The sequence below is a fragment of the Mytilus galloprovincialis genome, chromosome 2, assembly GCF_965363235.1.
Source record: "Mytilus galloprovincialis chromosome 2, xbMytGall1.hap1.1, whole genome shotgun sequence".
NCBI classification, from domain to species: domain Eukaryota; kingdom Metazoa; phylum Mollusca; class Bivalvia; order Mytilida; family Mytilidae; genus Mytilus; species Mytilus galloprovincialis.
This window is the reverse complement of record NC_134839.1, coordinates 112,740,833-112,757,036: the sequence shown is the minus strand read 5'-3', so window position 1 is coordinate 112,757,036 and position 16,204 is coordinate 112,740,833. Positions and strand designations below refer to the sequence as shown.

The 16,204-nt window shown below is 32.2% G+C and overlaps 1 protein-coding gene across 1 annotated transcript; it reads left to right on the top strand.

Annotated features, from left to right (window-relative positions):
- Positions 1 to 3,597: 3,597 nt before the first annotated feature.
- Positions 3,598 to 14,000, top strand: LOC143065415 (putative transcriptional regulatory protein TTE1135). The gene is made up of 6 exons (XM_076238973.1): positions 3,598 to 3,687; positions 8,133 to 8,516; positions 11,416 to 11,525; positions 12,295 to 12,431; positions 13,038 to 13,215; positions 13,753 to 14,000. The coding sequence occupies exons 2-6, from the start codon at positions 8,153 to 8,155 to the stop codon at positions 13,966 to 13,968; spliced, it is 1,005 nt and encodes a 334-aa protein (XP_076095088.1). The 5' UTR covers positions 3,598 to 3,687; positions 8,133 to 8,152; the 3' UTR covers positions 13,969 to 14,000.
- Positions 14,001 to 16,204: the final 2,204 nt, after the last annotated feature.

The window sequence follows — 16,204 nt, the reverse complement described above, 5'->3', positions numbered from 1 at the left end:
ATAAATAAAATGAAAGATCGTTCGAAGGGTTTACGGAGACGTTACATGGCTTTAAATTTCGGACTAGGTGAAAACTAGATGGCTAAATATTTATACTACGTTTCTTTACTTTTATTATAAATAATTCCCTTCTTTAGCTCCTCTAACAACACATGTCGCTCTGATTGATTCTGGATACAGATGTTTTCGTCTTTATATGTATAAATCTTACAAACTTTTATAAAATCGATAAACTTATTTCTGCACTGATTTCGTTGTAGTATTGGTATAACTATATATCAGAAACCGTTAAATGTACAGAATATGAAGGAGTTAAATATTTTTACCAGCACCAACCCCCCACCCCAAATCTGAGAGTGGTGTAACTGCTAGCAAAACAACAAACTATAAAAATCTGTTGAAAAGGTCTTGACTCATCAGATCGATACAAAGCAAAACAAACAACTAACAAACACATTTAAGACACACAGTATCAATGGGTGTACTCGCAGCTACCCATTCAAGACAATAACAATTTAGAAAAATCATGTATCCAAGACAAAATATCAATCAGTACACATCTAATGGGTTTAGTGTAAAGACATCATAAAAATCATGACCTTGTGCAATTATTAAATAATGTGGATATTTGGTTATGTTTTGATTTATTGACAAGAGAATCAATGTTTCTATCAATAAAAACATTGTGAAAATGAAAAATCTAAATATAAAAAGGACAGATATTGTTTTATATATATTCGCTTTAATATTTTAATTTAGTTCCCTTGGGTAATTTCGACAATATATATTGTACTATGCTCCCAACCTTGAGCCCATTTAATGGAAATAAACATGTTAATACATCGACTAAGTCTATGCATAAGTACTGTTCTTCGTCTCAAAGTCACTGTATAATGTATGGCCTTCCACATGGAACAAGAAATCTCATCTCATTGCAAGTTCAATGTAAAACATATAGAGACAAATACGGATCTAGGATTTTGAAAAGGTGGAATTTAGACAAAGATTGGAATGGAATAGGTAAAAATGCTGCCCTAACCATGATAGCTCTCAATTTGGTACCGGGCACCCTCCCTCCCCTTAAAATCCGCCTTTTAGAACTTAACAGACCACATCACTATATGGGTCATTTTCAAAATCCGTCCATATTCTAGTACGGCTGTGCTGTGAGAAAAATACGGCTATTTCATTACTGGCAGTTTTAATTCACGGGCGTTTGTGGAGTGGACCCCCTTTTTAGCTCACCTGGCCCGAAGTGCCAAGTGAGCTTTTCTAATCACTTGGCGTCCGTCGTCCGTCGTCCGTCGTCCGTCGTCCTGCGTCCTGCGTCCGTCGTCGTTAACTTTTACAAAAATCTTCTCCCCTGAAACTGCTGGGCCAAATTTAACCAAACATGGCCAAAATCATTATTAGGGTATCTAGTTTAAAAATTGTGTCCGGTGACCCGCCAAACCAACCAAGATGGCCGCCATGGCTAAAAATAGAACATAGGGGTAAAATGCAGTTTTTGGCTTATCACTCAAAAACCAAAGCATTTAGAGCAAATCTGACATGTGGTAAAATTGTTTATCAGGTCAAGATATATCTGCCCTGAAATTTGAGATAATTTGGACAACCCGTTGATAGGTTGCTGCCCCTGGATTGGTAATTTTAAGGAAATGTTGCTGTTTTTGGTCATTATCTTGAATATTATTATAGATAGAGATAAACTGTAAACAGCGAAAATGTTCAGCAAAGTAAGATCTACAAATAAGTCAACACGACCAAAATGGTCTGTTGATCCCTTTAGAAGTTATTGCCCTTTATAGTCAATTTTTAACCATTTTTCGTAAATCTTAGTTTTCTTTTACAAAAATCTTCTCCTCTGAAACTACTGGACCAAATTAAACCAAACTTGGCCACAATCATCATTCGGGTATGTAGTTTACAAATTGTGTCCGGTGACCCGGCCAACCAACCAAGATGGCCGTCATGGCTAAAAATAGAACATAGGGGTAAAATGCAGTTTTTGGCTTATCACTCAAAAACCAAAGCATTTAGAGCAAATCTGACATGTGGTAAAATTGTTTATCAGGTCAAGATGTATCTGCCTTGAAATTTGAGATAATTTGGACAACCCGTTGATAGGTTGCTGCCCCTGAATTGGTAATTTTAAGGAAATTTTGCTGTTTTTGGTTATTATCTTGAATATTATTATAGATAGAGATAAACTGTAAACAGCAAAAATGTTCAGCAAAGTACGATCTACAAATAAGTCAACATGTACAAAATGGTCTGTTGACCCCTTTAGGAGTTATTGCCCCTTATAGTCAATTTTTAACCATTTTTCGTAAATCTTAGTTATCCTTACAAAAATCTTCTTCTCTGAAACTACTCGCCAAATTAAATCAAACTTGGCCACAATCATCATTCGGGTATCTAGTTTAAAAATTGTGTCCGGTGACCCGGCCAACCAACCAAGATGGCCGCCATGGCTAAAAAAAGAACATAGGGGTAAAATGCAGTTTTGGCTTATCACTCAAAAACCAAAGTATTTAGAGCAAATCTGACATGTGGTAAAATTGTTTCTCAGGTCAAGATCTATCTGCAACAACAAAAGAGAGTTTTTAACGACCACAGCTGGCTATACAACCCTTGCACAATCAACTGAATTTTGCAGAAATCATTAATAGAATAGATTGCCCTTATATGATAATTTTATATTACCTTTTTGTTTTTTTTGGCAAAAGGGGGGGGGGGGGGGGGGGGGGGGTGCGCAACAACTTCACAACTTCACAACTTTCTCATTACTTTGCATTTCTCGTTAGATAAATTTTACAAAAATTCTCCCCTGAAACATCTGTCAAATTTAAACAAACTTGGTTTAAATCACCACTAGGATATCCAGGGACCACTGTGTATGATGACCCTGCCTGCCCACATGGCTGAAATAAAACATAGGTTTCAAACGCACTTTTTAGTATTATATCTCTGAAACTAAACGACAGTTCAACAGTTGCATTTATCATACATCAATTGTAAATAAAAATATCAGGTGAGCGACGCAGGGTCCTTGGACCCTCTTGTTTAATTTTTGTATTCTATAAAAAAAATTTTTTTTTTTTTCATATTTCAACTTAAATAAACTTAGTTTGGCCGTGTTCAAAGTCTTTTCAATGAGATTTAACATTAAAAAAAACTCATTTAAAAGACTTTGAACACCTTAAGTAAATAAGTAAAACTTAGTTATATAAGTTGAAATAAAAAAAAAATTAAATAGGACAGAGACAATCATTGCAGAAAGTTTACTCGGGTGAACTGAATTACAATTGATGACCCCCCCCCCCCCCCCCCCATTGATCACAATTGCAATAAACAATCTGATCGAAAGAGAGAAAATAAAGTTGCTTATAAAAAACAGTTTTCATTCTCAAGAATTTTAAAACTATTTGGGTTTGTTAACTTTTTTGGATTCGAGCGTCACTGGTGAGTCTTTTGTAGACGAAACGCGCGTCTGGCGTATATACGAAATTTAGTCCTGGTATCTATGATGAGGTTTTTTTACCAGTTTTCCGGAATACTAGCGGTAAAGGTCCGTTATTGACTTTGGAGTTTATATTTTTACTTCAACCAAAAACCTAAAAAATTTGAAGGTGAATTCACCGGCACATGTGATACTAGATCTAGACTACTTAAGTTATATCTATGGTATTTTTTAATTATCTCAACAACTGAAAACAAATATTTTAATGGATGTCATTCCTAATCAAATCAATCTAGGCCTGATAGTGATGACAAACCCCCTTTTTCATTTATCAATATAATCATGTCACGGACACTTTTAGAATAGAACAAGGCGTAAGACAAGGAGGGACTCTTAGTGCAGACTTGTACAAAATCTATATAAATACACTTTTAGACATTTTAGCTGATTCAGGATATGGAGGAAAATTTGGATCGATTTCTTGTTGTGCTCCTACTTGCGCAGATGATTTAGCCATTCTTAGTAACTGTCCATATGAAACGCAAATTTTAATTGATATGGCCTTTGATTTTAGTAAACGTTAGGCATACTTACTACAACCAGCAAAAAGTTGTGTTATACAGTCGAAATCACGTCATCAGGAGAAAGTAAATGAAAATTTTTGGAATTTAGGCAATTCTGTTCTTCCAACTTCTAATAAAGCAACACATATAGGAATATGTCGTACAGACGATGATTCATGTAAAGCTACAATAGATGAGAATTTAAAGAAAGCAAGAAGGACACTTTATAGTTTAATGGGGGTTGGACTTTATGGCGAAAATGGACTAGATCCACAAACCTCAATGTCAATTATGAATACTTATATTATACCAATAATGTTTTATGGATTGGAAATAATGATCCCTAGAGGAAGATGTTTAGAAAATTTAAATTTACAATTTAAGAAGTTCTTGAAACAATTGTTATCTTTACCAAAAACAAACCTCAATGTCAATTATGAATACTTATATTATACCAATAATGTTTTATGGATTGGAAATAATGATCCCTAGAGGAAGATGTTTAGAAAATTTAAATTTACAATTTAAGAAGTTCTTGAAACAATTGTTATCTTTACCAAAAACAGTAGCAGATCCTGCTATATATATGATTTCTGGGATGTTACCTGTAGAAGCTCAAATAGATGTAAAATTTTTAACTTTTTATGGAAATATTACTAGACAAGGAAAAAATTCTATGGAATGGCAACTAGCGGAAAGGCAATTAAATGTTAAAGCTATTAATAGTAATAGTTGGTTTAGTTTACTGAGGAAAATATTTTTGAAATATGAACTTAATGATCCTGCACAATACTTAGTTAATCCAATTAGTAAATGCCAATGGAAAAGGGAAATAACTTCCAAAGTTCAAAAATTCTGGATTGAGAAGATACTGAATCAAGCAAAACTTTATACCAGTTTAAAATATTTATCGTTGATATATAAACCAGGACAATGTCATCCTATTGCAAATACAAATACTATGAATTCAAGGGAAATTATTAGAATTCCTACAAAATTGAAAATAGCTACTGGGAGTTACATTCTGCAAACAGTTAGAGCCAAATTTATAAGTAATACAGAACTGTCTATATGCAAACTGTGTAATGAAACAGAAGAAACTTTACCACATTTTTTATTAACGTGTAAAAGTTTAGAAGATATTAGAAAACCAATTTTGGAAGATTTAATTAATTCCTGTAGTGAAGAGTTAGCTGTCTTTAATATGAAAGATGAACATTTTGACATTTTACAACTGATCATAGATCCCTTTACTTACATGACAATGTTAAGTTTTCCTCAGTTAAGAAATGAAAAAGTTTTTAAAGTGATACAGAACATTATAGATCCAAAATGTAGACGATTATGTTACAATCTCCATTGTGAAAGGTATAGACTGTTGCAATTAGATGATATAAAGAAAAAGAAAAGAAAGTAGATAATAACATTTTATGAATCCTAAGTGACGATTGGTTGTCTACTCTTAAACAGTGATATCTTTTGATAAATATTTTAGATTTTAAAATATTTAATGAGTTGATGATATTGACATTAAGCCCAATTTTATCGTCAAGAATAAATTGTACAATGTAAATAGTGTATAGTGATATGGGTGGAAGATATTTTTATTCATATTGTGAAATCCAATACTCGGAAGAGGTGTGCCTACATTGGCAGAATTTATATAACAGATTACAGAGTCACTTGCCTTATTATTTATAATTAACATGACGGTACCCAAATTGCACCTATTTTGACAGTTTTTTCAACTACGTTTTTTTATGATTAAGACAAAAGTTTCCATTTTGTGTTTATTTTGTAGCCGTATCCTTCTTTACTATATATAAGGTACACCAATAAACATATTTACACTTTTGGTATTTAGCTGTATCCTGCCTCCGAATGACCTTAGAGATTGACTCCGAATCACCTTTTGACGTCAAGCAACAATCACTTTTAAATTGTGACGTCAAATATTTTAAATTGTGACGTCAAATATTTAAAATTATGATGTCAAAGTTTACGGGAACCTGTGTGATTTTACGTTATGGCGGACAAATTTGCATACAAGTGTAAATACGTCTATTTGATTATGGAATCATAGAAAAATTGGTCTGAACAAACCTCCAAACTATCAATGATTCTGTAATGAGGAGTATCCAAATTGCATCCATGCTTAATTTCGCATCATCAAAAGTCTAATAACAGAGCTTTTGTTTATTTTTTTCAAATATTTTGAACAATTGGATATTTGTCCATGCTAACTCTTCTTTTTTTAAGAAATGAATACTTGAAACATATTGTATTTGCTAATTTTTAAAAAGATGAAGTTTTGATGACATCGCATGGCGACGTTTCAGTACATTTTGCTTTTTCAGTGAACACTTCATCTGTTGATAAATACTGTGAACGTTTTGTGTATATCTAAATATATTTACCTATTTTGAAAGACATGTATAGTATCAAATCATAAAAATACAAATTGTTTAGTCTCTAGAAGATCTTGTAAGATTTCCGCTGCTATTTTTGCTAAATAGGTGCAATTTGGGTACCATCACGTTACATGTATTATTGTTGAAACATTGCATTAAATGGTATCTTGAATTGCTGACATGATCTTAATACATGCAAAAAACGTAATCAGAGGTAAATTCGAAATCTACGTTTTCATAATCTGGGAACAGTAAATCTAACATATATAATATATATGTTGCTGTCATAATGAAAATTCAAAGATACAAACGATTTATCTCTTTAGAAAAGAGGTTTGGTCGTATATTTTTAATACTTTCAAAAAACTACTTGCTTTCTCTTCCGGTACTACTTGTCAATCAAAGGGTTTATAAAACATTTTGATTTTGAGCTAAATTAGTTTGATACTTCTTTAGAAAGTGATCATAATTGGCTTTGGTTAATGTTTCATCCCTTTAATGCATCAAAATCATCATATGCATTCCCAATCTCTTGTCAAACATTGTTTATTTTTGAAATTTTTTCTTCGGCCAACATTGAAATCCGCATTTTTACGGTTATAACTACAGCTGCACAAATATGGCACAGTAGCCAGAAAAAATTATCTAAAAAGAGAAAACTATGCATTCCAAACGTATTAACTGACTTACAAAAAAAATGACTTATTGTTAATGTTCTTGAAAAATGTACTCTTTTTGAAAATAGAACTAAAACCTTTTTGAAAATAGAACTAAAACCACACATATATTTATATTTGGCCCAAGAGGAAAAAAATAATTCTGTAACTATAAATGAATATGGAAAACATAAATTGAAACAACTGTAATCATGGGTATACATGTAGTTTAATTGTATTCTCAGTTATGATTTGAACAATATAAAGATATAAAAAAAAGAAATAGAGCTTCGCTGAAGGGACAAATGACATATTGAAATAAAACAATTCATTTTTTTTTCGCCAAATGTGATGCTATCAAAAATATCTGGGGAAAACACTAGGGGTTGGACCTTTTTCGGGATGTCGGGATCGGGTGTTTTTTAAACTCTGGATTTCGGGATTGACCCTTTCTAGATCCAGGATTTCTTTTTTTGGAATTTTCGGATTTCATGTTTTTTTAAGCCTGGGATTTTAGGATCAGGACCCCTCCGACCTCCCCTCAATATACACAAAAAAAACATGTCACAAAAATAATTATGACGTCTTGAAAGGCTATTATATTAACATCACAGGAAATCGTCAAAGCAAAAATTTAAAATAGCCTTCTAAGACGTCCCATACTGCGGATTCATTATTTTCGTTGGTACCTATTTTAGTGGATTATGGAAATCTTACATGTGGATAGTGCATGACATGGTTTTGGGGAAGTCTGCATACAATTGTATAAAAATTTCCTGGAGACCAAGGTTTCAAGTTTAACATAACACTCATTTTATCAGGTACAAGGTCTTTGTACGTGTATGTTGAATGTACAATGTCTGGGTTTGACTGTACAAGAAGGTCAGGGTTTGTCTTACACACTGTTCAAATGGTCATATTTATTTTATTCAGAAGTTAATTTAAAGATTTCTATTCACATAACATTATGCTATACTAGTTGATTATATCAAAATGATACATGTAAAATGCAATATAAACATGATGAATATCTTTTCAGATTGATGAACTACAGTTACGATGAACTGCAAACAGCTGTTTTCGATGAGAGCAGCAATTCGTATCCAAGATGTACTAACCAAAATTCAGTTGAAGAACAATATAAGCATTTTATCCTCAACATGTGATCATAGTGGGACATTAATGAGGCAAAAACACATGTGCTGTTATATGACAGATTCTAGATTTAGAATTACATTTAGTGACAAAACAAAAGTATCCAAGTCTGGTTTAGTTTTAAATTTAAGTGATATTTTTTATCAACAAAACAGACAGAAAGGACATAGCCATTGGCAGAATATTAAACACACTAAAGGTGAACAGGACGCTATAAGAGGAAAGGATACACAAATGTTAACGTTAAGGATAAAAAATGCTCTCAAAGGTATTTATCTCTAATATTACCATGAAGCTAAGGTTATTGAAATGGCGGTGTCAATTGTATACAAAATATGTTAAGATACTTGTAGGGCTGAAATATTGAAAAAATGTTACATATTTTTTTGTTTTTTTTTGTTCATTTTTTTATATAAATAAGGCCGTTAGTCATGTTAGTTTTCTGGTATGAATTGTTTTACATTGTCTTCTCAGGGCCTTTTATAGCTGACTATGCGGTATGGGCTTTGCTCATTGTTGAAGGCCTTACGGTGACCCATAGTTGTTAATGTCTGTGTCATTTTGGTCTCTTGTGGACAGTTGACTCATTGGCAATCGTACCACATCTTTTTTATATGTACAAAATGTAGAAAAATAAGCCTTATAAAATAATAACTTCTGTGTTTCTGCTTATATGTTGAAAACAACTATAGATGGTAGGTAGGTAGGCAACTATTTTTTTCATGCCCCACCTATAATATTAAAGGGGCATTATGCTTTCTGGTCTGTGGGTCAGCTCGTCCGTTTGTCTGTTCATCTGTTTGTCCCGCTTAAAGTTTTTGGTGGAGGTAGTTTTTTATGAAGTTGAAGTCCAATCAACTTGAAACTAAGTACACATGTTCCCTATGATCTTTCTAATTTTAATGCTAAATTAGATTTTTGACCCCAATTTCACGGTCCACTGATCACAAGGCCGTAACTACCCTTGAGGCAAGTGAGGCAATTGCCTCACTAAAATTTCGACACTGATTATTTTTTTTTATACATATATACAAATAAAATAGTCTTTTGTTGTTCTGTCTCAACCTTAATTTCTATAACTTGTCATCATTCCTTTAAACTATTCTTCCTGGATATAACTCAGCATCTCAACGGGTGATGTTTCTCAATTACATTAACCTAGTAACGATAATCATCATGGATCTCTGGTTAAAAACAGGCTCTTGCAGAAAAAGGAAAAGCGACACTGAAGGTAAAGAAGGAATAATTCTAGTAAACTAATTTGTTTGTGAACGTAGTCTGCGTATTGCATATAACTTCATTAGAACAATCCAAAAACGATAAGTAGACTGACAAATCAAGTAGTGGGCATCGCAAGGGGGCAGTCCTGTCTGTGTATTCATTTCTCCGTTTCATCAACTTTAATCTTTCTCTTTACAGATAAATAAAATATAAATAATATGAAACATGCATGGATTAGTTTTTCATGATCCATGTTTCTTTAACCTTAAAAATTGAAAGAACATCCCATATTCCAATTTGACATTATTGAGGAATGGTATAGAACCTTTATCACAGGATTTTGTCTTTACTTATTCGGGACTACGGAATTTCATTTCTTTATATTCGGGGTTTCAGAATCAGACACCCCCAACCCCTAACCCCTAAATTTATAGATTCTGGAACTAAAATACCACCGACTATTTCCAGAAATAATTTGAAATTACAGACCTACATGTAAACGTCAAAACTCCATTTTAATTCCCCTGTACCCATATCATATATACTTACTCTATAGATAGATCATATACATGTATCTTATCTCATTCTATCCCTAGTTTGTTTACTCTTTGTCAGCATACAAGCGAGTTTAATATTTTGTAACTGAGACTGTATGATGATGCTAGCCTTTATAGGAAAGCTTAATTCCCTTTTGCAAACAAAACTGTTACTACCGATGCTGCTACCGAATTGCTGATGGAGAAGGAATTGGAAGAAGACATTGATCATTGTGTTGATGATAATGTGCTACCTTTAGAAACACAGACTGCCCTGAAACGACTGAAATCTAGGAAAAGAGCATACATGAGTGGCGAGAGGTTGTGCGGTCTTGCCATGCTCCATGTTCATCGCGATAAGGATATCAGCAGACCAAAGTTATGATTCTAAAACAATTTGACTGAACCCACCATAGAAATAATTGGCAAACTCTACTGAATCGATGTTTGTTCTATGTTCTGGCGGCAGATTTAAATTGATATTTGGATGATTATCTTACATACAAATTCAAATAAAGTTGTTGAAAATTTGGTATTAGTAAAAGTCTTTAAATATGAACAATTTATATAAAAACTGTTCAAATTCAAAACATTATCAAACTCTCTAAAAATGCCTAGAACGTAGGATTTTGCACCATTCATTTCATACCCTCCAAAAAAATTTAACGCCTCGCTTCGCTCGGCTCAATTATTTTGCCTCACTAAAATAAGATGCCTAGTTACGGCCTTGGATCATGAACATAGAAAACGATAATGTGAGTGGGGCATACATGTACTATGGACACATTCTTGTGTTTTAAGGTTTTGACTGGTTTAAAAAGGAGAAACAGCCTGACTTTCACATGTATAAAATTACTTGTTCAAAAATGACAAAAAAATCTGAATTAGGGAAGTGGATTTAGCTAAAACACTAAGCAATTTTATCTCCTTTATTTATTTGGCATTTCCCCCTTGATATAGACTAAGAGCAATTTTCTGAATTCCCAGATGTCTTTTGAAATTACATGTATAAACCTAATCTAACATGTTAAACAATTAGAATCAAAATACACAAAACAGAGTATTTATTTTTCAATGCATGAATATATAATTTTTCTAGTATTTTTTAATTTATTTATATATATCTGAAGATCATGAACTTAACAACTTGCTTATTACATGACGTACATTTTACATATAGTGATTTGTCAAGTGCTCTAAACTTCGTGAAAGGATTTGTTTTGCTTGTTATCCTATCCTTTAAATATAGTTTTATGAAATATGTTACCTGAAATGAAATCTAATAGCTAAAGCAGGGTAGATATTTATAACACATGAATATGCTTTTGTCCTGTTATGAATGTTATATTTGCCACTGGACTTCATTATCATCATATATATAGTCTGAATGTAAAACATGGTATATTTCAGATAATGCCTCGACAGATCCTAAAGTGAACAATGAATTGGGAAGATGTATTGATTCAGCTAAACAGAAAAACATTGCCATGGACACCATTCTTAGGATTATCAAGAACACAGTAAATATATAACTGCTAACATTTTTATAGGCCCATCTAAGCTGCAACATTTTATGGTATACCATCGTCTACACTTCCAACAATAACTCAAAAACTTTTTAAGCAATTTTCATGAAACTTTGGTGAATTAATCATATCTATTGATACATATAAAAAAGAAGATGTAGTATGATTGCCAATGAGACAACTCTCCATAAGAGACCAAAACGACACATACATAAACAACTATAGGTCACCGTATGGCCTTCAACAATGAGCAAAGCCCATACCGCATAGTCAGCTATAAAAGGCCACGATATGACAATATAAAACAATTCAAACGAGAAAACTAACGGCCTTATTTATATAAAAAAAATAAACGAAAAACAAATATGTAACACATAAACAAACGACAACCACTGAATTACAGGCTCCAAACTTGGGACAGGCACATACATAAATAATGTAGCGGAGTTAAACATAGGATCCCAACCCTCTCCCTAACCCCTATGCTCCCTTTTGATTTTCATCATTTTTTTTATTTTTCATTTATGAATCATGGGATTTTATTCATAATCAAATGTGTGATTTTCCAGTTTTCTTACAATAATTGAAAAATGCCTTGAGCAATTTTCATGAAACTTTGGCGAATTGTATATATATAGCCTTAGCTTTTGATTAATAAAAAGGAAATAATTAATTGTAAAAGACTTTAACTCACCGCTGATAGTAACTATGTTTGATAACAAATTTTACTTGTTTCCATTTATAGAAATGATTTTATTTTCAGGCATCCAAGAATGAAAGTTCTCGTGAGGAGATAATAGAATGTTCCGGTGCGGGTGGGTTGAAGTTTATCATACAAGCTTTCACAGATCTTCCAAAGAGAACCAGACCAGATATTCAAGCTAAACTTAAAAAATTTGGGTAGTTAACACTTTTGATTATTTGACTAATTAATCATTGACAAATCAACCAGGATTAAACCACATTTATAAGGTCTAGGAAACATATTGACCTGGTTCAACAAAACCTAAATATTCAAAATTCAATGATGATTTCAACTTTTCTTGCTTTCCTCTGAATTCATTATTTTAATTCCATGTAAAATGTTAACCATGTCTGATGACTTCACACAAAGAAAGAACACCCTATGCAGACCATTTTAAAAAAATCGCTAAAATATCGCTAATGATATTTTTCACTATTGAATCTGCTATTATACAATATTTCTACTTGTGACAAATAGATTTTGACTATTTTTTAACTGTCATGAGAGAAGATGGTAGAATAAATATATATATAGTCACTATGTAATTAACCCTAAGTCTGATATAGTGTGGCCATAGGAATCTCGCTATAATATTATTTCAACAAGTGCTGGGATTCATATGTTTTGCAGCTGCAAGTCTATGCTGATATTAACATAACCATTTCATCACAGTAACATAAAATTACACAATTTAAAAATAGTTTCAACAAAAACTTTTAGATGTTCAGTAAATAAATGATAGAACATTTTTTTGTTTCTAGGGCAACAATAGATAAACAAGGGACAGCTACACGTAGCTTTGAGAGAAAAGGTTTTGTAGATGTTGAGCTCGGTGAAGGAGACAGTAGAAACCATGATGATCATATAGAGCTGGCTATTGAAGCTGAGGCTGATGATGTCTCCATGGAAACCAACGAGGAAGGAATAGATATACTACAGGTAGAAATACTTTACAGTAATTACTGAAAGGGACTTACGAATAATAGCAAAATCAATCTAAGCTGATTAGCCAGAGAGAGTTAAAACCTTAGTTTCTTGTAAATTTTATGATTTATAAATGGATACTAAATATCTTATTATATACTGTGGATTCATTATTATTTGTTGGATACCGATTTCTTGGGTTTTGTGGGTACAGATGAACTATGAATTCAAATGTTCTACGAATTACAAATTTTCTATAGGCTTTATATGAAGAGATTGGTCAAATCACAAAATGAAATATCCACAAAAATGCAAGTTTTCCTCAATCCACGAAAATTGATACCCACCAAAATAAATGAATCCACAGTATATTGGAAAGCACTTGTTATTTAACCCTGCAATGCATGTAACTTTAATTGATTATATCATATAATTGTTAAAATATTAAGGCTATCTGCCCAAAATAACCACCACACATTTAATTATTTTAACAAATGTGCCTTCCAACCTTTAATTAACTATAATAATATCATGTTTTCTTATCTATTTCAGTTCGAGTGTAACTATTTAGTTGTGAACCAAGTGAGGAAGTATTTACAATCTAAAGGTTTGAATATAGTTTATGCTGAGTCAGTGTTTATACCAATCCAAACTTCAGTTGTTCAAATGAATACAGACAACATGGAAAAACTGTACAAACTTATAGACAAAGTCAAAGAAGTAGAAGGTGTGGAAGAAGTATTTTTTAATGCTGAACCAGAAAGTTGATGTTTATTTGAGAATAAAACTTAATTATGTTACTTAGCTTAAATTAATTTCTTTTCCTTATGCCAAGATGAAATATATCCCCCTCCTAAGAAAGATGGAAGAAAATCGCCTAGTTCTCATTGGATTGTAAACAAGGACCATAACTCTGCACACAATCATTAGATCAGAACAAAATTCGAACTTGTCACGAAAAAAAATACACAAAATATCAAATCAATATCTTCAAGCATGAAGAACAAAAGTGTGGAAAACTGAGTTGCCGGACTAACAGATGGACAGACAGAGGGACGGAGTTCAAACCTAAAGTCCCCTTCAACTTTGTTGGTAGATTTGTTGGTAGGAGACTATTAAAGTTTCTCAAAGAATTCAGAGACAGGTTGTTTTTGCTCAGTTCTTCTTTTTGACACCTCAACTTGTTGTTGACAGTTTACAGAAACAACTGGTCATTTTTTTAAAAATATAATAGACATGTGAAACACATTGTTTTGTTTCCATTGCAGGGTACTTTGAAGTGGATATGAGAAAAATTAATTTCCTATGGAAAGTTGGAAACCTTGTGGTGTAATTGAAATATGTTAATGCATTCAACAATATAGATTAATGAACAACTCCAAATGTAAATATTTTGAGGGAGGGGAATCCCTTTCAATTTAGATCACAAAAGGGGACAAATTACTTTATATCTACTAAATCATTCTTTACGTGATGGCAGTTTAACCTCCATCAGATAATTTAGGTCAAAGAAAATTCAGCCTATTTTCTCTGACAATGGAGTCAAACGGAGATAGTCGTCAATTTATAACCTTATTTGTTAGATTCCTTTGTGTGATATTGTTCAATCATTTGTTGATATTACCTGTCTGTTGTCTTCATCAATGCACAGTTGTAGCATGATCTCAATAGCTAGCAAAGATTTCCACTCGATCAGCTGTTAATAACTGTCTTTACAAATTAGGTGTAAGCCTCCTTCTCTGCGTGTCAAAGTTCTCTTGGTTTGTTTTGAAATGAAGAACAGCAATAATTCACAGTTCCTTTTGGTTTTCTCAAATGAGTGTAGAGATTTTGTGTCATCAAATAATGTCCATCTTTTTCATATTATGATTTGGAGGTCATGTGACATAAAACTGGTGTATCCTCAGCAGTATAATGATCTTTGGCAATAGATGCTATCATTACTATAATTAAGGTTCAAGTATTGTGATTACTACTATAGTTATAAATTGAGTGAAGGCTACACACATATGATTGGAAACATCACAGTTGATAGCTATGAATGTACATGTAATATGGTGAATCAAATGGTTCAGGGTGTATTGGCTTACAGCTGAACGTATTTTCTATATTATTTCATATCTGGTAGGATGTGTGATTTGCCATACATATACAATCCTGTAGGGGAACTGTCTATCTGAGCAGAAATCATAAGATGACCTCTTTTTAGTGTAAATTTCACATATATGATGCCAACTACGCTTAGATTTTTGTACATGCCTGTCTAAACAAACAAAAGTCTCTTAAACATTGACAATTTTCATGGTTCATTTATCAGCTTTACAATTTTGGTCCTCACCAGCTCATACCTCATCATCACAGCTCCTCAAAACTTTATCAAGCTTAGTGGACAGTTTGAGATAACAGTTGTTCCACTTGACAGACTCATTTTTATTTAAACACTCTACATGGACAATAAAAACAGATAAAGACATATATTTATATTATCGTTTTATTTAGCAATTTTGTCCAAAAAAAAAATATAACAATAACAAAGAATCAAAATAAATATAAATTATTATTTTTTGTATGATGTTGTTTATTTACAGTAATATATTCTTATTTGTTTTTTGCACATTTTACAAAAGACACTACAGTTATAATTTATGTATTAATAAACAAACAAGTTAAAAAAAACAACATCACACATCCAAGACTTCAAAACATTATATATATATCACAGCACCATTTTACTTTATTTATAATTTGATCTAAAATAGAATGCTTCTTTCATATATTCATGAACAAATTTAAATGACAAGAATAAATTCACAGAAAAAAGCATTGCAGAACATAGCTTTTGTATTGATTTTACAAAGCATTCTCAAATATCAGAGGTTCAAATTTCTGAAGGAATAAAGTAGCTTGCAGAAAATTGTAAAGAAACCTTTTAAATGAGAGTCCATAACATTGAACAATAAACTCCCAACTTACTTTTAAATGCATTTAGATACCTGTCTATACA

Bases quoted from the DNA above. Each gene is read 5' to 3' on its own strand.
- LOC143065415 (XM_076238973.1), top strand. From the start codon at position 8,153: ATGAACTGCAAACAGCTGTTTTCGATGAGAGCAGCAATTCGTATCCAA. The intron at 8,517-11,415 runs GTATTTATCTCT...GGTATATTTCAG, and splicing joins GATAAAAAATGCTCTCAAAG to ATAATGCCTCGACAGATCCT. The intron at 11,526-12,294 runs GTAAATATATAA...TTTTATTTTCAG, and splicing joins TTAGGATTATCAAGAACACA to GCATCCAAGAATGAAAGTTC.